The sequence below is a fragment of the Crocuta crocuta genome, unplaced genomic scaffold, assembly GCF_008692635.1.
Source record: "Crocuta crocuta isolate KB4526 unplaced genomic scaffold, BGI_CrCroc_1.0 scaffold48, whole genome shotgun sequence".
Classification (NCBI taxonomy): Eukaryota; Metazoa; Chordata; class Mammalia; order Carnivora; family Hyaenidae; genus Crocuta; species Crocuta crocuta.
The window spans coordinates 2,612,872-2,633,606 of NW_027533089.1; the positions used below are offsets into that span (position 1 = coordinate 2,612,872).

Here is a 20,735-nt window from a genome sequence, read left to right on the forward strand (position 1 = left end):
TAGCCCTATGTGGCTACTGAGCACTTGAAATGTCAGTGGTGTAACTGAAGAAGTGAATTTTTAATTTTACTAAATTTAATTAACCATAATTGAGATTTAAATAGCCCGTGTGACTAACAGCTACTGCACGGGACAGCACAGCTCTGGAAAAACACCTGCATATGTTCACAAGGATATGTTTCATATGGAAATGACTTAATGTCTATATACAGAAGACCAGTTAAATAAGCCATGGTACCCCACACCATGGAGTTTTATGGGTCAACAAGAGAAGGCATCTGATAATTAACAAACAAAAGGATCTCAAAAACAGACTGTATAGTAAATTCTGTACCCACATATACTATAATTTTTAGTAACTAGATCTGTTTTATATGGTTTTTAATGTTTATTTGCTGGTGTTATATAAATGGTGTCACACAAAGCGGATGAGCTATAGAGGTTTGGAAAGATCCATACCAAACTGAGAACATGTAACTCTAAGATGGCACTGAGATGGAGACATATGGGGAAGTAGGAGTGATGGGTTCAGGAAGACATTAATAAGTGTCTATTAACATATTATTTCTGTTGTTAAAAATCAGCACAGGGTTCTGGGTGGCTCAGTCAGTTAGTGTCAGACTCTTGATTTTGGCTCAGGTCATGATCTCATGGTCCATGAAATGGAGTCCCATGTTGGGCTCTGCATTGAAAAGGCGGAGCCTGCCTGGGATTCTCTCTCTCTCTCTTTCTCTCTCCCTCTCTCTCTCAAAATAAACTTAAAAAAAACCAACATGGACTTTAACTTTAAAATGTATCAATTTTCAAAAGTGATAATTATGACGGAAAAGAGAAAATGAAACAAAGCATTCTAACCATCATACCAGAGCCATGAGAATGTCCATGACCTCCATGCTTGAAAACAAATATTCCTATTAGGTTTACCACAAATCCAAGAATTGAAACAAGAAGCAGTCTCTCATGGTGTACATCTGGAGGGGCTAACGCTCTCTAGAAAACACATAATACAAACAAAGAGCATTGATATAATTTTTGAGTGATCAACTGGTAAAAACAAAAAGCAAGCTTTAAAAATTTTTAGTTATTTTCAGAATTAAAAGCACTCTACAAATATATGCCAAAACAGCTTCTAAAAAAAAAATAGTGCTCATATACTGCAGACAAGGTAGTAATTACTATTTTTAAATACACACAAATATTTAAAAGCATGACTATTTGGTCTAAAACCCATCCCTCTTTGGTATCTTAAAATACTGCCATTCATTTCAGGTTCATTGATCTTTCAATTTTCTCTTTATATTTCTTTAATATATCAAATATTACAGTTTCACTGATAAAGCTTGCAGGTTCTAGTTTAAGAATTCTTCCCAGCTGACCTCACTACTCAGATTGTGCCTTTACTTTCCACAGCGTCTACACTCTGTTCATAGCTTATAAAGCACTACTATTTAATTGTTTTCAATTTCAAGTAGTTTCACATATATTTAATTTTTTCAACTATTTTGTAAGCTCCTCTTACATATTTTATCTAATCCAAGACTGTCCTCAATAATATTAATAACAGTGTGAAGACAGCTTTATACATGTATCTTTAGTTCATGAACACTTTCATTGCAGAAATGTAATTTACTAACTCTAATCATGATCTACAATACCTCAACTCCTTCTGAGAAAATAAAAAAAGCAGTGAAGATCAAAAACAGGCCATTGACAAAGCCAGCCAGAACTTCCGCTCTAACATACCTAAAGAAGAGCAAAATAAACAACTGAATTATTATTTCTTAAAAATCAAATCATAAGTTTATATACATTCAGAGATTCTAAACCATGTTATATGGTTAAAAGCAGTCAGCAAAGTCCTAGTATTTATAGTATAGTATGTTTTATTCTACATATACTATAGAAATGAGGAAATGACTTTAATTATTATGAATTATGTATAACAGCAAAATGACATACGATACATCCATCTCTACAAGCCAATCAAAAGACCTTCTTAGAGTAAGTAGGTTTAGAAAGACCCTTCACAGAACCATCAATCTCAGCTTGCCCCTGGAGAAGAAAAAACTGGATGAGACAAGGGGGCAAAGAAGGAAGGATCTAAAAGATAACAAGTAGAAGAAAAGAACTTTTCTAAAAGAGGGGTTTTAATAACTTATTTGCTTCTTTTCTAAAAATTCCTTATACTTTTTGTCTTATAACTTTCAGCTTTGAAATCTTTGGAAAATGGAACTTTGATCTGAAGGAAAACAAAATCATCCTAGAGCCAACTTAATATTTATATTCTTAATCACTCTTTTCTAAGATTAATACATTTAACAAAAACTTTTCAATTATCTATTTTTAGAATCAATCCTGGCTTCACTTAATTCTAATGAAACTTTTTAAAATGTCTACCTTTTTCTCCATGGACTTCTGAAGCTTTCTGCTTTCTACCTGCATGAAGCATCAGGGAAAGATTCTATTTTTCCATTAAGGTATATTTGGCTTCAAGTATTAGAAACTTTACCTTGGCAGTTTAAATGTCCTAACATGATTCAAAGGGTGCTGATAGTAGTTAATCACTATGGTCCTTAAATAATATAATAGGAACATCAAAAACACTGGTTTTTCCAGCTCTGTCAACTTCTAGATAACACAAGCTTTACTGTAAAACATATTTTTTTTTTTTTTTTAAATTTTTTTTTTAATGTTTTTATTTATTTCTAGGAGAGAGACAGCATGAGCAGGGGAGGGNTAACATGATTCAAAGGGTGCTGATAGTAGTTAATCACTATGGTCCTTAAATAATATAATAGGAACATCAAAAACACTGGTTTTTCCAGCTCTGTCAACTTCTAGATAACACAAGCTTTACTGTAAAACATATTTTTAAAGAGAAAAAACTATCTGAAATGTACTCGTTTCAGGGACACCTGGGTGGCTCCGCTGGCTGAGCACCCAACTTTGGCTCAGACCATGATCTCACAGTTCTTGAGTAACAGCCCTGAGTCGGGCTCTCTCCTGACAGCTCAGAGCCTGGACCTGCTTCGGATTCTGTCTCCCTCTTCCTCTGCCCCTTCCCTGTTTGTGCTCTCTCTAATATAATTAAACATTAAAAAGAAATGTACTCATTTCATTTATGTTGGAATTTGCTCTGTCAGTACATTCCAACATGGCATGTATTTCTACATTTAGAAATAATGCAGATTTCTACCTTCTAACACATACAAATGAATTAAATTTACATAGTATTTGTTAAAGCATATGCTTTTTATTTTTTAGGAGAAAACATTCATTAAATTCAGACTGCTTCCATAGTGAACACTTAGGAATTTACCTAATCTATCAGCAGGGTTACTAACCTCAAAATAAAAAAAGCACTTCCTTTTAACCCACTCTTCTCCTATAGCTAATGCTTGATTGAAAACCTTCTGTCCTTGAGTCCAATGGATTTCAAGATCAAAGGTAGGAATGTTTTTCAGGCATCTTTTTGTCTCTAGTGCCTAGCTTAAGATGTGCCTCATAAATTCTGATCCGCTGCTGGACTCAAGTGATTTGATTAGGCTTACTATATTTGCTAAACTTGGTTGCAGGATTCAAGTGAAAAAATTGTGAAAACCACACATACTTGCCTTTACAAATTACGTCAATAGAGTGAGTCTTGGAATTAAAACATATAATTCATGAACGTGCTATTGCCTAATAAAGTATTATGGCATCTGGATTCTTGAGCCAAGGAGAAGGATACATGCACATGTACATATGTATAAAGGCATGTACGTATGTATCTACCCATCAGACATCTATTATTTTTATACTGGCATTGCTGTTTCAAAAACAGTGTGACCAGACACAAAGATGACTTTTCTATAAAGAAATACTGAAAAGTCTTCTGCCTCTCAGATTCCTCCCAGTTTTGTATTGCAGTCAGTCTGCTATCGTAATCATATTGAAATGGGGGTTTGGGGATTCATCCCTAGGCTTAGTCTATCCAGTGTCATTTTGATGTACTGGTACCTATATTGTACTACTATTGCTACTTACTACTATAGCAATTATTAGTAACTTCAAATGTTGCATCAGATTTTACTCCCTAGTTTTTCCCTTCTCAAAAGATAAAGGCAAACAAGGAAAAGACAGAACGAGAGATAAAAAGATGGCAAGAATATTACCCCCTCATATAAATGAGTAAAAGTTGCAGTTAAAACCTGCTATGGTACTGAAGGTATTAAGCTACACCTAAAAACCATCTTATAGTGGGAAACTATGCAATCTAAATAGAAAACAACAGATATCCTAACATTTAAGGAACTGAGAATTTTTAATAGTCACCTACTACTTACCCCACAAACTTGTTCAGTAAGATACTCTAATCAGATTTTTGATATGCAATATACATGAATTACTAATTTTCCAACACAAAATTAGAACTTTACATACAACTTTTCCTTAATGATTCAAAATATACTTAAGAATCTTTTGATTGCATAATGCCAAGGAAAATGTTCTCTTTTGAGCTGTCTGGATTTATAGGTATACAGATCTTTCACTCTAGTCTATAAAAACAGTATAATTAGTGTTTTTGCCTCATTTTTATAATCTTACAAATAACTATATCACTTCGGTTATACCCCAAATCAGCCAAGTTTTGTCAGAATCTCATGTATCTCTCTTTTGACACTTGTCACACTATATAGCTACTGTGGTATTTTTACAGAACCATCTCCCTATCTGACCACGAGCTCCTCCAAGGCAGAAGACCTATCTTCTGCATCTTCATAAGAAGCAAAGGGTTAGACTCATAGTGGGCCCTCTGAAGAGAACAAGAGCACGTACAAGAGAGAGCGTGTGCTTGCTTGCTCAAGAACAAAAGCAAAAGGTGGAAAGAAAGAGGAAACCAGTGAGGGAGCAAGAGTAAAAGACCAAGGGGAGGACGAGGCAGTGCGCTAAGAGAGGGGACGTAGTCAGGCAGCGGAGAATGAGAGACACTACAAAGGGAGCCTTCCAGGAGGAGGACTGGTGAGAGAAAGAAAGAGACTGGGAAAGGGAGAGAAGAGAGAACTAGGGCGGAAGAGGTTCAGAAAGAGGGAGAGGGGAGTAAGGAAGAGCTGAGAGATACAGCGGTCAAGGGTAGAGGGAGAGAACAAGAATGTCCAGGAGAGAGAAAAAGAGGAAGGAGGGGGTGGAAGGCTGAGAGACAGAGAAAGACCATGAGCACAGGTACAAGGAACTGGAAAGAACAACCAGGTGGGGGGAAGGGAGTTCCGGAGCGATGACCAAGAGCGTGAGGATGGGGATGAGAGTGAAAGAGAAAACAGCAAAGAGTAAAGAAAGGAGAGAATGTGAGAGAGCACTCACAAGAGAAGGGGCTAGACAAGAAAGAGTCAACAAGTAAGAGGAGAGAGGGGAGCAGGAAGGAAAGAGAAAGTGGGTGGGGAGACAGAGAAAGAGGCTATTCCCTCTGAGTGCTGCTTACACATAAATAGAATTACACTGCAAAATACTCAATGAAACCAATAAAGAAAACACAGGCAGAGTGACTCAAACACTGGAAACTCCACTGTTTCCCCCAATCAGAGATGGCAAAAGGCAAACCCTGCCTCTAAGGGTCCGAGGCTTGGAAGTGAGACCAGACGTGCCAATATGGTCTCTTCAGCATAAAAGCACTCTCCAAATATTTTATTAATTATCCAAATTCAGCAAGAGTATGAAAAGCAGTATTTTTCATAAAAGCAGAGCTGCAGAGGGTAATATAAAATCCGATTAAAAAACGATTTTAAATAAATTAACAGCAAAGCATCCCTCTAAAAAAGAAAAAGAAAGAAAATGACAACTTTCATAAACTGAATTTTTTTTCTTCTTCTTCTTAAAAAACTTAGGTTAAAAGTTGAGAAAGTCCCCTATCTAGTAAAAAATTTCACTTAAAAATTTCTGGTAAAACAAGNTACAATTATGCACTGCTCAAAAACAGGTTAAAACTAATCCACCAAGTTAGGGAAGTGGTGGAGACTCTTGGGGAGCTGCATGGGAAGGAACGAGGAGACCTGAGGGAGGATTCAAGAGTTCAAGTTATACAAATGTGTTCAAGTTGTGAAAATCCATTGTGCTTAAGATGTGTGTATTTTCTGTATTTCTTATACTTCAATAAAAAAGTTTTTAAAAAGTCTTACCCATAAGAGAAAGCATCATTATCTCTCCATTTTGAAATAACAGATGCTGCCAATCCAGCCAAAATGGCAGTGCTATCGAAAAACATGTGAAAAGAGTCGGAAATCAAGCCTAAGCTGTAAAAGAACAGACATATTGGCACATTATAATAGTAACCAAATAGTAGGCATCCTTCTCTAAATTCTCTCAATATCCTTCTGCTCATCAGGAACTAATCTTCTAAACAGACAACCTTGGAATATGATATAGAGATACCCAGGATAAATTTTAAACGTCTGAGGAGGAAACCCTCACACCCATTGTCCAAGACAAAATTCAGCTGCTACTGAAAGAGGGGTGGAAACAAGGCCAGCTGCTGCTGGATGCGCAGCAGGAATCTGCCCCCTCTCTGACTGCTGACAAAGGTCAGCTACCACTGAAAGAGGAAAAAAAAAAAAACAAAAACCAGCCATCGCAGTCAGGGGCAAGTCTGGAGCCAGCTTGGGCCCGACATCTTACATTGATACAAAGCAAAGGTCTGCTATTGTTGGAAGAGGAGCAAGACAACAGTTCCTTCTCTTGATACAAGGCTGCGGAGAGAGGTGGGAGAAGGGGCAGTGGGATTAATCACACCCACCCTGACACTCAGGTGAGAAGGGACTGCCTAGAAGTAAAGCTCCAGCAGGAGGACCAAATTCTCTCTCCCCACAACCAAAGCCTTGACTAGAGTACAAAACAACAGCAATCTACCACTGAGAGCTGAGCAAGAGCACAGAGATTCCCCTGTGGCACAGGTGTGCAAGGCTTGTTGAAAGCTGAGAGTGGAGCAAGAACACTGAAAAAACCCTCCAGGCCCCCAGACCCTACGCTAAACACAAGGTGGTAGAAGCCGGTAAAAAAATTTGAAGTCGGTAGCTTGTAAAAACTACCTACCAGTAACAAAACACAAAACCCAGCTAGTCAACTACTGATCAGAGACTCAAAACTCTACACTAATGGCCTGACCAAACAGCAGGTGTGCACGTTTCTGGGCATAGATACTATCAACCTGGGTCCCTGTTAATCTTTTAAACATAAGATCCAGCATTCAATAAATATTTATAAGACACATAACAAGATCTGGGGCGCCTTGGTGGCTCAGTCAGTTGAGCATCTGACTTTGGCTCAGGTCATGATCTCACAGTTCATGGGTTCGAGCCCCACGTTGGGCTCTGTGCTGACAGCTAAGCTCAGAGCCTGGGGCCTGACCCCCGCTCATACTGTCTCTCTCTCTCAAAAATAAGTAAGACATTAAAAAAAACTATTTTAAAAAAAGACACATAACAAGATCAAAGGGCAAAAACCAACCAACCAAACAAACAAACAAACAAAAACCATTGTCAAGAGCTAATGTAGTCAACAGAATCAGAACCAGAAAAGGCCTAGAGACTGGACTATGATAAGGACTTTAAAACAAATATGATCACTATGTTAAAGGACGATGTATAAAGCAGGAGAAAATTCATGAACAAATTGAGGACTTGTCACATAGATAAAACTATAAAAGAATCCAATGAAAATGACAAAAACATTTTTTTAAAAATTACAATATTGAAGAGAAATAATATACATGGGCTTCTGAGCAGATGGGACACAGAAAAAGAATCACATCAAGAGAAATTATCTAAGTAAAACACAAGGAACAAAAGGAGTGAGGGGAAAAAACAACAGAGCATTCAAAACCTGTCACAGTTATCAAAGAGACTCAAATACAAACATCTGGATTCTCAGTAACGGAGAAAAAAATAGGGTAGAAAAAGTATTTAAAGATAAAATTCTTAAGAGTTTTTAAAAAGAAACCACATATTCAAGACATTTAATAAATCCCAAGTAGGGGAAAAACCCTACACACCTCACAAACTGCTCAACACCAAAGAAATAATCTTGAAAACAGCTAGTAAAAGGAGAAGTATAGATAAGATTATTAGTATATTTTTCATCAGAAACTACTCAAGGCAGAATAATGAAGCAATGTCTTTAAAGTATTGAAATAAAAAAGCCAACCTAAAATTCTGTATCTAACAAGATATATTTCAAAAATGAAGTCAAAAATAAAGATTCTTCCAGACAACCGAAGCTGACAGAATTCCCTGCCAATTGATCTGAGTTAAAAGAATTAGAAGTTTTTCAAGCAGAAATAGGATAACAGATGGAAACAGATTTGCATAAAGAAATGAAGATCACTGAAAATGATAAATACGTGAGTAAATAAAAAAGACAGTTTTTCAGGGTGCCTGGCTGGCTCAGTTGGTTAAGCATTCAACTCTTGATCTCATGGTCATGAGTTCAAATCTGGCACTGGGCTCCACACTGGGCATGAAGCCTATTTTTTTAAAAAGATAATGTTTCATTTTTAGTATCTCTAAAAGATCACTGAGAACGGGGGGTGGGAGGGGGAAGGGGAGAAAGAAAAAAGAAAAATTAATCAAAAGATGGTTCTGTGAAAATATCAATAAAATTCACAAACTTTAAATAGACTGACCATGAAAAAAGGTAAAAGCCTCAAATTACTAAAATCAGGAATGAAAAAAAAATTACTACTGACCTTACAGAAATAAAAAGGATCATAAGAAAATACTATGAACAATTATAAGCCAGCAAATTAGATAACAAAGAGGAAATAGACAAATTCCTAGAAACAATCTTGCAAACCTGACTTAAAAATTTTTTTTGAATATACTTATAACAAGCAAACAAATTGAATTAATAATTGTAAAACTTCCAACAAAGAAAAGCCCACACCCAGAGAGCTTCACTGGAAAATTCTATGAAACATTTAAAGACCAATAAATACCATCCCTTACAAACTCTCCCAAAACAAAGATGAAGGAACGTGTCCCAATTCACCATATAAGAGCAGTATTACCCTCACACCAAATGAGACAAAAGACATCACAAGAAATGAAACAGACTAATCTTTTGCAAATACACACAGACAAATCTTCAACATACATGAGCAAGTGGAATTCAAGTATATATATTTTAAAAGTACATACCACAACCAAGTGGGATTTATACCAACAATGCAAGGTTGGTTCAATATATGAAAACCAATCAATCTAACACATCATATCAACAGAATAAAAGACAAAAACCACATGATCATCTCAATAGGTGCAATAAGAGTTTGACAAAATTTAACACTCCCCTTCATATTCAAAACACTCAACAAGCAGAAGAGAGAGAACTTCCTCCACTCTTAAATGGCACCAACAAAAACCCCACAGCACCATTAACAGCCAATGACTGAATGTTCTCCCCTAAGATCAGGTATAAGGATGTCCCATCTTGCTACTGCTACACTGTACTGGAGGATCTAACAAGGGCAGTTAAGCAGGAAATTAAAAAACAAATAAAATAAAAAATAAAAAAGTGAAGAAGTAAAACTATCACAATTTGCAACTGACAGGATTTTATATATACAAAATTTTAGGGACTCTACTAAAAACCTATTAGAATAAATGAGTTTGGTGAGGTTGCAGGATACAAGAGCAACATATCAAAATGAACTGTATTCCAGAAAAAAAAATGAACTGTATTCCTAATAGTACTGATGCAAAAAATTAAAAAAAGATTTCCATTTATAATAGCATCAAAAAATAAAATACTTTTAAATCAATTTAACAAAAAATGTGTTACATTTGTACTCGAAAACTATAAAGTATTGTTGAAAAATTTAAAGAAGACCTAAATAAATAGAAAGATATCCATGTTTATGGATCAGAAGACAACACTGTTAAGATGCCAGTACTTCCCCAGTTGATCTACAGATTCAATTCAAACCTATCAAAATCCCACCTGACTTCTTTGAAGAAACTGACAAGCTGATCTGAAAATTTATATGGGGAAGCAAGTGACTTAGAATGGCCAAAAAATTATTGAAAACGAAATGCAAAGTTGGAAGACTCATACTTCCCAATTTCAAAACTTACAATAAGGTTACGGCAATCAAATAGTGTGGTGCTAGCACAAAAATAAAAAAATAGAGCAATGGAACAGTATTTAGAACCTAGAAATAAACCCTCACATTTATGGTCAACTGACTTTTGACAAGGCTGCCAAGACATTCCAATGATGGAAAGAATGGTGTTTTCAACAAATCTGTTGATACAACTGGATATCCACATGCAAAAAATGACTTTTGACACTTATTTTATACCATACACAAAAATTAACCCAAAATAGATCAAATACCTAAACATAAAAACTAAAATATTCACGACCTTGGATTAGGCAATCATTTCTTATATATATAACACACCAAAATCACAAGCAACAAATGAGAAAACAGAAAATATAGACTAGATATCACTGTAATTTTAAAAGGAAAAGTGAAAAGAAAATGTACAGGTGGGAGAAAATATTTACCAACTATATTTCTGACAAGGGGTTTGTCTCCAGAATATAGGAAGAACTTTTTTTTTAAGATTTTATTTTTAAGTAATCTCCATACCCAACGTGCAGCTTAAACTCACAACCCCAAGATCAAGAGTCCCATACTCCACCAACTGAGCCAGCCAGGTACCCCTATATGAAGAACTCTTAAAACTCTTCCAAAAAATAGGGCACTTGGGTGGCTCAGTCAGTTAAGCATCCAACCCTTGATTTCAGCTCAGGTCATGATCTCACGGTTTGTTAGATCGAATCCCGCACTGTCAGCATGGAGCCTGCTTGGGATTCTCTCTCTCCCTCTCAAAATAAACAAACAAATATTCCTTAAAAACTCTTCCTAAAGAAAAGTAATTCAGTGTCTTAAATGAACAAAGAATCTGAGTAAACATGTTTCCAAAGAAGACACACAAATGGCCAAAAAGCACATGAAAAGATACTCCACATCATTAACAACCTTTCAGGGAAATGCAAGTCAAACAATGAGACACAGCTTCATATCCACACTATGACAGCTAAATCAAAAAGATCAGTAACAAGTGTTGGTGAGGATGTGGAGAACGCAGAATTCTCACACACTGCTGGAATTTAATTTGGCAATAAAAATAAATGAATACTAATACATGTAGAATATGGATGATCATTGAAAACATTACACTGGGTGTAATAAACAAATCACAAAGGATCATACACTATATGATTCCATTTATATGAAAAGGCCAGGGTAGGCAAATACATAGAGACAGAAAGTAGATTAGTGGTTGCCTAGAATTTGGGCAAATCGGGGGATGAGGGAATTAGAGGGTGATGGCTAGAGGTACAAGACTTCCTTTCAGGGTAATAAAAATGTTCTAAAAGTGATTGTTGTGATGGTTTCACAACTCTATGAACATATTAAAAGCCATTAAATTGTATAACTTAAATGGATAAGTTACATGGTATATAAGTTATATCTCAATAAAGCTATTTTTTAAAAAATGATAACTGGCTGAAGCCGGGATCAGCAAGCTATGGGCCAGAACACCATCTATTTTTGTAAATAAAGTTTTATCGGAAAACAGTTACATTCACCTGTTTATATGCTGACTATGGTTGCTTCTGCGCTTTAACATTAGAACGGAGAAGTTGTTACAGAGACCTGATGGCCCTTAAAGCTCAAAATATTTGCCATCTGCTGTTCAGAGAAAGTTTGCTAACCTCTGGTATAAAGCAAAAACAGGTACACTGTATTGTGGGGTTTAAAACACGTAAAAGTGAAATATATGACAATAATGGCATATAGGATAGAAGGAAATGGAAGTATATTATTGTAAGATCAACATTATTATTTGTGGTAAGTTAAAAATTCATATTATGCATGCTAGAGCAATCACTAAAAAAGGGGGCATAGACTTCTGCACCAACACAAAGCAGATGTCCTGCTACCACTGGAAAAGGAGCAAGAAACTCGCTTTTACCCAAGACCATTTACATGTACACAGCAGAGTTTTGCTTTCAGAGAAGGAGGAGCAAAAATGTTGCGGGGAGAAAAAAACCTACTCCAAGGCCCAGGCTCCCAGAGCCTGCCCAGGGGCCTGGGTTAAGTTAATGAGCGCCTCTCTGCTCTCACCACAAACCTCGCACTGAGCAACAAGAAACAGCAGTCTGCAGCTTGAGGGGATCGGTGAGGGACGGTGGGCATGCCATGACCCATATGCAGACTATCTCTGTTCTGTGTTATAAAACCACCAATAAAGACACTGCTTATGATTTTGTTTTCTATGCTATGATAAAGGACTAATACGGTAAGTTACTTTTAAAATTTGGTTTCAGAAAATTCTCTCTGTAGTCTAATAAAACAATAGAGTTGTACTGTAGTAAAACCTGACAATGAGAATTTTTACCCATCCTGCTTTACTTAACTTTGTGGAATTTTATAACTAAATTTAAAAGTCAATTTCAGTCACTACATTAATTTATACGTTTAGTAGGCTTATTTTTTCCCTCTCTATACATGATTCCTCAAGTTTTTATTTCTATAACTTAAGAATTTTATTATACCTGTAACTTTTATCTTAAATGGCTATAAACCTGTTGTAGAAGAAGGCAGGGTATTCATTCTAAATAAACATAAATTAAAAAATATTTACTGATATACTGATATACACATTTAGTAAAACCTGCTGTGGGTTGAATTGTGTCCTCTTCTAAATTCTTAAGTTGAAGTCCTACATCTCTAGTACCTCAGAATGTGAGCTAATTTGAAAAGAGGGTCACTTAATAAATCTTAATTTATTAAGATTAATTAGTTCAGCAAGGTGGGCCCTAATCCAACATGACTACCGTCCTTATAACAAGGGGAAATCTGGAGACAGACATGCACACAAAGAGACTACTGAGTAAGATAAGGCAGATATCAGATGAGCCTTCCACAAGCCAAGGAATGCCAAAGACTGCCGCAAAGCAGCTGAAGCCAGGAGAAAGCGCAGAACAGAATCTTCTATGCAGACGTCGGAAGGAACCAGCACTGCCAACACCTTGATCTTAGACTTTTAGTCTCCAGAACTACAAGACAGTATTTGTTACAACAGCCCTTGCCAATTAATACACACTAGCACTATCTGTCTTACAACAACTTTATTTTAAATATATTTAGTGGACACCAAACATTGCCTTCATGGGGGAAAAATGGTAAATTTCTTCTGTATACCAGACAACTAAGTTCCCTTTTCAGGAGGTTTATACAAAGCTTGGCAATTCTAATACTCATCAAAATGAGACTGTAATTTTATTTAAATTTTAAGTAAACTTCATTCTCATTAAAGCATTTTTTTTCAGAGTGCATGCATGTACATGCACATGCAAGTGGGGAAGGGGCAGGAGAGGGAGAGAGAAGCTTAAGCAGACTCTACACTCAGCGGGGAGCCCCACGCAGGGCTTGTTTACATAACCATGAGGCCATGACCTGGGCCAAAATCAAGAGTCACATGCTTCACTGACTGAGACACTCCAGGGCCCAGAATGTTATTTCATTTTTAGTATACTATAAAATATGATTCTATGTGAAAAACCACTCCCTTTTCTAAAGTGGAATCATGTTGTCTTAAAGCACTACAATATGATCTTTCTTTTTAAACCTGGTATCATGATTTGAAAATTACTCAGCTGCAACTGTACAGACAAACTCAAATGAAAAGGAGTCTACCTCCAGTTCTCAGTTCACTCTATATCAAAGTCTAGTCCTCTGTTCTATCATATATCAAAATACTACTCATGAGGAAAGTCAATTTTCTCATTCATCTTCCATTAGCAAACGTTTCTTATTATGAATAATCATTTAAACTGCATGGCATACATTTCCTTATAAATAAAGACAACACGGAGAATATTTCAGGTTATACGATTTACATACCAAATGTAATCTGATAAAGAAAAACTAGTTGTTAAAAGCAGCATGTTTGTTTTAGGCTCCGATCTTTAAACACCAACAGTTTCTCTAAAATTAATTTTAAAACTTTTTTCAAGTTTTCTTAAAAGATATTTTAAGAAATACTTCCTAAAGATATTTAATAAGGAAAACTTCTTAGGATACAAAAGAGAAACCTGATCACTGAAGAAAAATATAATGAATGTGAATAGAACATTTAGTGAAAGAAATTCTAAAAAAAGTAGGTCTATTGGAGGCAAAAACAAACAACGGGAGAAAGGGAGCCCATACATTGAGACTTAAGAGACATACCAACCAAATATGTTTGTATATGACTTTGGATCCAAACATGACTTTGTTTAGATTCGATTTTATTTGGATTCTGACTTATAAAACTAACTGTAAAAAGAATTTATGAGACAGTAAGGGTCATCTGAACACTCACTAACTGGACACTTGATATTAATAAATTCCTAATTTTTAAAGATGAGAATGGGACTGGAACAATGTTACAGGAGAAGGAGGGGCTCTCTTTTTTTTTCTTTTTTAGAGACTCAAATAGTTAGGAAATAAATTATATTTGGTATCTGTGTTAAAATAATCCAGTGGTGGGACAGGTAACAGAGGAAATGAAATAGGCTACATGCTGGTAAATAATAAATGATGAGGACATGAGGTCCATTAAACTCTCTACTTTTACTTATCTTTAAAATTTTCCATAATAAGAAATTTTAAAAAGGTCTACTGGTAACTAAGCTAACAGTATATTTATAGTGGTTGTTAAAGACTAATTCAAAACTGAAGACAGGGAACAATCACAGTAAGTTTCCATGAGATGGAAAGGAGAATACAAACTATTATTTACCAATTTATTAGCAAGAAATTAGAATCCTGACATTTACATAAGTTGTTAAACTAAATGACAGTTATGGTGAAAAACCCACAATTCCACCGCATTCCATTATATAATCTTACTTAAGAATAATCTCAGCAAAGGGGTACCTGGGTGGCTCAGTCAGTTAAGCATCCAACTTCGGCTCGGGTCATGATCTCACAGTTCGGGAGTTTGAGCCCTACATCGGGCTCTGTGCTGACAGCTCAGAGCCTGGAGCCTGCTTCGGATTCTGTCTCCTCTCTCTGCCCCTCCCCTGCTCATATGCTGCCTCTCTCTATCTCAAAAATAAATTATAAACATTAAAAATAAAAACAAAAAGATATTCTCAGCAAGGTGGAATATTTATCTGCATTTTAAGGTGAATAATAAAACTACAGTAAAGCAAAAGTCATCACCATAAACTGGTAAATAATGTTGTCTTTTGAGAAGGGAGAAGTTAATAAAAGACAAAGATACATATGTTTTAATTCTATAGGAAAATGTAATTAACAGAAGCATTTTCTTTACCAATGAGTTACTTTACAAATATACGACATATTATACAAAGTAGAAACAAATCAACGCCCAGTATGGCCTCACACATTTCCTGAATAAATATTTACTTTGGTAATACAAAAACATTTACCTTTAGAATTATAGGAGTTCCGTCTGGTATAAGGGGAAAATGGCTGCAACAGCTTTGGTAAAAAAGAGATTACTGAAATTTTCTAACAGACGGTGAAGTACACATAAAGTAAAAGAGCATTAGAACAATGGAAACTAAACTGAGATACTAGAAAAAATCACGGTGTAGTGGGAAAAAAAAAATCCTTGGACGACAGGTGCTTCTGGGCTCTGCTGCTGCTCTGGGCAAAAAAAAAAAAAAAAACCCTGGGCCTCAGTTCTCTATCTACAAAAGAAGTCAGATTCGTTTATCTCTCTTTCTCGTCTCACTTCCTGAGCCTACAGTCTCCATATACTTCTTTTCTTTCTTGGTAAAAAATCCTTAACTTTCAGCAGAATACCTGTTTGCTGGAACAAAGATGACATTTGCAAGTAGGTATGACCAATAAGATAAAGGTTTAGCCACTGAAATATAAGTGTTCAATGTGTCCAGATAAATCTCTTTAAAAGACACTATATATTTTTTTTTTACTTCGTTTTCTCTCCTTTTTGGATAATCTGCTGCTAGGAATAGCTGGAATGACAGCCATCCTGGAAATAAAGTTTTGTCATATTTAAGAAAACATTATTTGGGGATTCTTCTGTAATTTGAAAAAGAATTTAATCCTAGATGGTACAAAAACAACATACTTACACTATATTAACTCCAGATGAAGTAGTTACTCAACAATAAATAGCAAAAGAAAATAAATTGATAGAAAGAAAGAACCCTAAAAGGAAAGATCACATAGGGTATCCCAAATCATTTTCCTACTAACTTCAAAGATTAAGAGACAAGAGAAGTTCAAATATTTTCCTCCCCTCTGATAGGGCAGTTAATATGTATAAGTAATGTATTAATTCCATGCATTCACTATTTCCTCATTCTTTCATTCAGCAAATCTACATTAACCATACTATGTGTCATGTACTAAGGTGCCTGAATAAGATAGAAAAGACCTCTAGGAAAGGAAGTTTACATTATAGTGGAAAAGCAAAAGGCAATGGATATTTAAGGGTGGAAAACTACACAAAGAGCTTAGCAATTCCTCTACCGATGACACATTCTCAACATCAAAAATATAAGCAACTAAGTCCTTCCTTTTAATAATGAAGGCTCTAAACAAGAAGCAGAACTATTTATTTTTTGCAACTAAATCAACAAGTATTTCTATAAACCTTTACTTGTGAAGAGAGTAGCTTTTATCCACCTTTTAATTCTATAATGGAAAAAACTTCTTGACATTTCATGTTCATAACATCTTGAAACTTAAATTGTTATAGAATAAAAATGAACACAAAAATAACTATGACAAACAAAATAAATTTTGGCGAGACATTTATTCAAGGAACTTAAAATCTAATGGAAACTTCAGGAAGAGATAACCCAGTTATATAAAGAAATTGCTGACAGGTCAACAAAAGGGACTGTAAACTGTGATAACTAAATAAGACACAGAAATCCAGATTATGAAAAGGCCCAAGCAATTTTGAAACCTGTCAAGGCTTCAATAACAATGTATTTGTACTCCCAATCCACTGATAAAAATTAATATTGGTAAGTGGTGTGGATGGATGTTAATATAATAATGAATGCCTACTACATGATTTAGGTATGACAGGCACTAGCTAGATTTCAAATGTGGAAGAAAGAATAACACAATCAAAGAGAGTCAATTGGAGGAAAAGAGAGCCTAAGGTTAGAAAAATAAGCCACCAGAGGTCAGAAGAAAAAGTCATGTATCACTGATGTTTTCTTTATGTACTGGGGACTAATGGCAAACAGCTCAGAAAACAATGGTTTTAGTACAGTGACTGACAATGAAGGCTTGAACTGCCCAAGTCCACTTATTTGCAGATATTGTTCAATTTGGTACAGTACCATAAACATTTTTTCCTTCCTTATGATTTTCTTAATAACATTTCCTTTGCTCTAGCTTACTTTATTATTTTTTTTTTTAATGTTTTATTTATTTCTAGGAGAGAGAGAGAGAGACAGCGTGAGCAGGGGAGGGTCAGAGAGAGAGGGAGTCACAGACTGAAACAGGCTCCAGGCTCTGAGCTGGCAGTCAGCACAGAGCCCGACGCGGGGCTCAAACCTACGAACCGCGAGATCATGACCTAAGCGAAAGTAGGACGCTTAACCGACTAAGCCACCCAGGCGCCCCTCTCTAGCTTACTTTATTGTAAGAATACAGTAGATAATACACGTATTAAATAAAATACGCGTTAATCAACTGTTATTGCTAAGGCTTATGGGTGACAGTAGGCTACTTGAAGTTAGTTTTTAGGGAGTCAAAAGTTATACAGATTTTCGACTGCACAGGGTTCATGCCCCTAAGTCCCCATGTTGTTGACGGGTCAACTGTAATTTCCTCAACAGATCTCTACAGATCAAAAAATTTACTTTATACCTAACTTTCCATGAAAGAAGTAGTTTTGGCACTTTGAATATAATTCTCCTGAAGAAGACATTTCACATAGTAATTTATGCCCTAGAAGGCCACAGTGAAAGACAATGTATTGTAATGTAAAGCAACTGTAGCATAAATGTACATATACAAACCATGTTATAGCCTAATACAATCAGTACATATGCCACAATATGACATAATTTAAGAAGAGCAAAATATACTATAAATACTGCATATTTATAATAAAGCATGATTATTATAAGACAACATAGTGTTTTTAACATGAACAATACATTGAACACTGTTAATATTATAGGATACATATATCTGCTTCTCAAAGGATTCAAAATGGTTATTACAGATACTAATATTTTATGTCTCAATATGCCTTTTAAAGTGGTGACTAAATCAATAACCTTCATTATGTTTGAGTATTTTGTATAAAACTGAGTTGACATCTGAACTGAAAAGAAGTGCACTTTTTCATATAAAAATGTAAATGTCACAAAAAATGGTGATCTTATTTAATGTCATTGTTCAATCTCAACAGAGATAAAAAATCAAGGACAGCAATCCTCTCTGAAAAATGGACTACGGAGGAAAGAGACTAACTCTAAGTAATAGAAAATAAAGCATAAATGCCATAAGTTCTTAATGTAGGATTCAAGATCTATCTCAAGGAACTCCACATCACCCTGAAGTTTTATATAAAATTTTGAGGGCTGGCTTTTATCAGATTCTCAAATGGGTATGAGATTTAAAGAGGAATCTGTGTACTTAGAAATATAACGATCTTATTGTTAGCTGCACAATTTTACAAGACCGTAAGGTATTCAACAGTAAATACCTGGATAATAATATTTCATTTCCAGAGTTCCTGGATTTCTCTCTTCCCAAAGCACTTTCAAAAACAAACAAAAAAGCCCAAAGATGGCACAAAAACCCATCAACTCAGGGGCTCTAAGTTTTTAGAAAATTGTATCGAATTTTCTACTGCAACCAAGATCGGAGGGAAATGAGACAGTTGCAGCATAAAATTAAAGAGAAGAGAATGACACATATTTCTTTGGATATCCTCTTTATAAAGCTCTTAATAATAAATAAGGTTGAAAATCTGAGATATTCCCTTTCAGAATCTTAAGGGTGAAATCCAAATGCCACTCCCCCAGAGAGAAGCAAGGAACACTCCCACCCTAAACAAGCAGGAAACAGGTTTCTTCCAATTCCAAGGAAGTGGGCAAAGCTGAGGTTTGTAGTTAGGGAATACTCTCTCCATCAGCCAAAACGAAGCGGAGACTTGTCACTCTTATTTGACCNATGGGCCCCGGATCTTAAATGCAGCCTTTCCAGATTGCTGTGGATATAGGAAAGCAACTCAGCAGTAGAGCTGAATGGCAAAGACAAGACCTGAACCTCCTGGTGAGGAGCTACGTGGCATTAAGCAAACAGTGCTTCGTCTCCCCCACCCCCTGCTTCCGCCCAAACCCTTTTCCCCTTCGGTTACCAGTTGCTCCAGATGCCGTAGAGTAGTTCAACAAAAGCGAAAGAAAGGTTCAGGCACAGGAAGAAAAACAGGTTCCGAGACGTCTTGTCCGACAGGATAGACCTGGGAGTGATAAAAGTGGGGAAGAGGCGGGAGAGTCAAAGGGGTGCCAGGACCCGAGGGCTGGATCCCCCTTTCAAGATCCTCCCAGCCCAAACACTCCTTTCCTCACAACGAAGGATGGTGTCCCTGATGCTCCCTCCCTGGACCTCGGGCCATCCTTAGGTCTGGGCCTTCTCCCCTTCGTCTGGATACCCCTTTCCCGCAAAAACAGCACCCCGCACCTAAACCAGCCCGAAATCTTGCCGAACAGATTGAACTTGGGTGGTTTGTATTCATCGTCCTTGATGGACAGGGGTAACATCTTCTCTGCCCGGCGAAGGGCCGGGTCTACTCCCCTCTAGTAGTGGCTCCGTGGGTGATGGTAGTGACAGTGGTGACGCCTCAGATAGGATTCCCCAGCGTTTGTCCCGGGCCGCGCGCCGCTTCGAGACACAGACAGACACAGACACACACCCGGGAACTCGCCGACTTCCGGCCCGGGCCGCGCAACGAGTCCTGGGACCCGAAAGACGGAGGCGGGGCCGGGGGCGGGAACTGCGCGGTGAGGGGCGGGGCTTACGGCAGGGGCGTGGTGGGAGCCGCCGGAACGCTGTAGGGGCAGAAAAAGGTGGCAGCTACTAGGTTGTTAAAGCCCTGGCCTGGGATGGAATCCTTTAGAAAATCCTGAGGTGGCGACGCGCAGGCTGGGATAGCTGGCTGGTTGCGAGCCTGCTTTCGCCCACCCGACCGCCTACCACTGATGTTCCCGGATGCGCCGGTATCCGGCGCTTGCCCTTTCCGTTGCCCCCTGTTAACTAAATCCCGGTGCTTTAGGTAGCAATGCTTTAGAACGCAGAACACGTGGCCGCCAGTGTGCAGAAGACTTAAGTGATGGTTTTGCTGGCTGGACTCTGGGGGCACCCAAGTCCTAGTCATCGGTCCCCCAAAACAGCGCCAGGCCTTCCGTACTAAGAAGGAAGCAGTCAGTCAATGTCTTTCTAAAGAACGTTAAATGTATCAGAAGAAGCCCTTTAAAGGAAACTCCTAGGAGACCGCGTTGGAATTGAGGTTTGGGTAAGGCAGTCCTTCCCGGACGATCTCAGCCTGCGAACCTCCCGAAACTCTCGAGTTCGTGCGGATCCCCTTCACTTCCAGGTCATCCCGAGGGCCGCAGCCGCGGCTGTAATTCTTGTCAGAGCCTCGTTGCGCCTTTGAGGGAAATGCTGGAAGAGCTGT

At 37.1% G+C, this 20,735-nt stretch overlaps 2 protein-coding genes across 4 annotated transcripts in view; one reads left to right on the forward strand and one right to left on the reverse strand.

Moving 5' to 3' along the window:
- SLC30A7 (solute carrier family 30 member 7) overlaps nucleotides 1-20,011 on the reverse strand; it is a 79,941-nt gene extending 59,930 nt beyond the window's left edge. For 2 of the 3 annotated variants that reach the window (XR_013330716.1, XM_077746111.1), the window contains exons 1-5: nucleotides 19,742-20,011; nucleotides 19,419-19,520; nucleotides 6,153-6,266; nucleotides 1,656-1,743; nucleotides 864-990 (exon numbers count right to left, since the gene is read on the reverse strand). Coding sequence is in view for 2 of the 3 variants with exons in the window: in XM_077746111.1 (XP_077602237.1) it covers nucleotides 864-990; nucleotides 1,656-1,743; nucleotides 6,153-6,266; nucleotides 19,419-19,520; nucleotides 19,742-19,821 (511 nt within the window). In the remaining variant the exon portion in view is untranslated. The remainder of the gene's footprint in view (nucleotides 1-863; nucleotides 991-1,655; nucleotides 1,744-6,152; nucleotides 6,267-19,418; nucleotides 19,521-19,741) is intronic. The other variant, XM_077746112.1, reaches the window with a different exon arrangement.
- A 169-nt stretch (nucleotides 20,012-20,180) lies between these two features.
- EXTL2 (exostosin like glycosyltransferase 2) overlaps nucleotides 20,181-20,735 on the forward strand; it is a 22,486-nt gene continuing 21,931 nt past the window's right edge. Inside the window, exon 1 of the mRNA XM_077746113.1 lies at nucleotides 20,181-20,573. The gene's annotated coding sequence lies outside the window, so the exon portion shown is untranslated. The remainder of the gene's footprint in view (nucleotides 20,574-20,735) is intronic.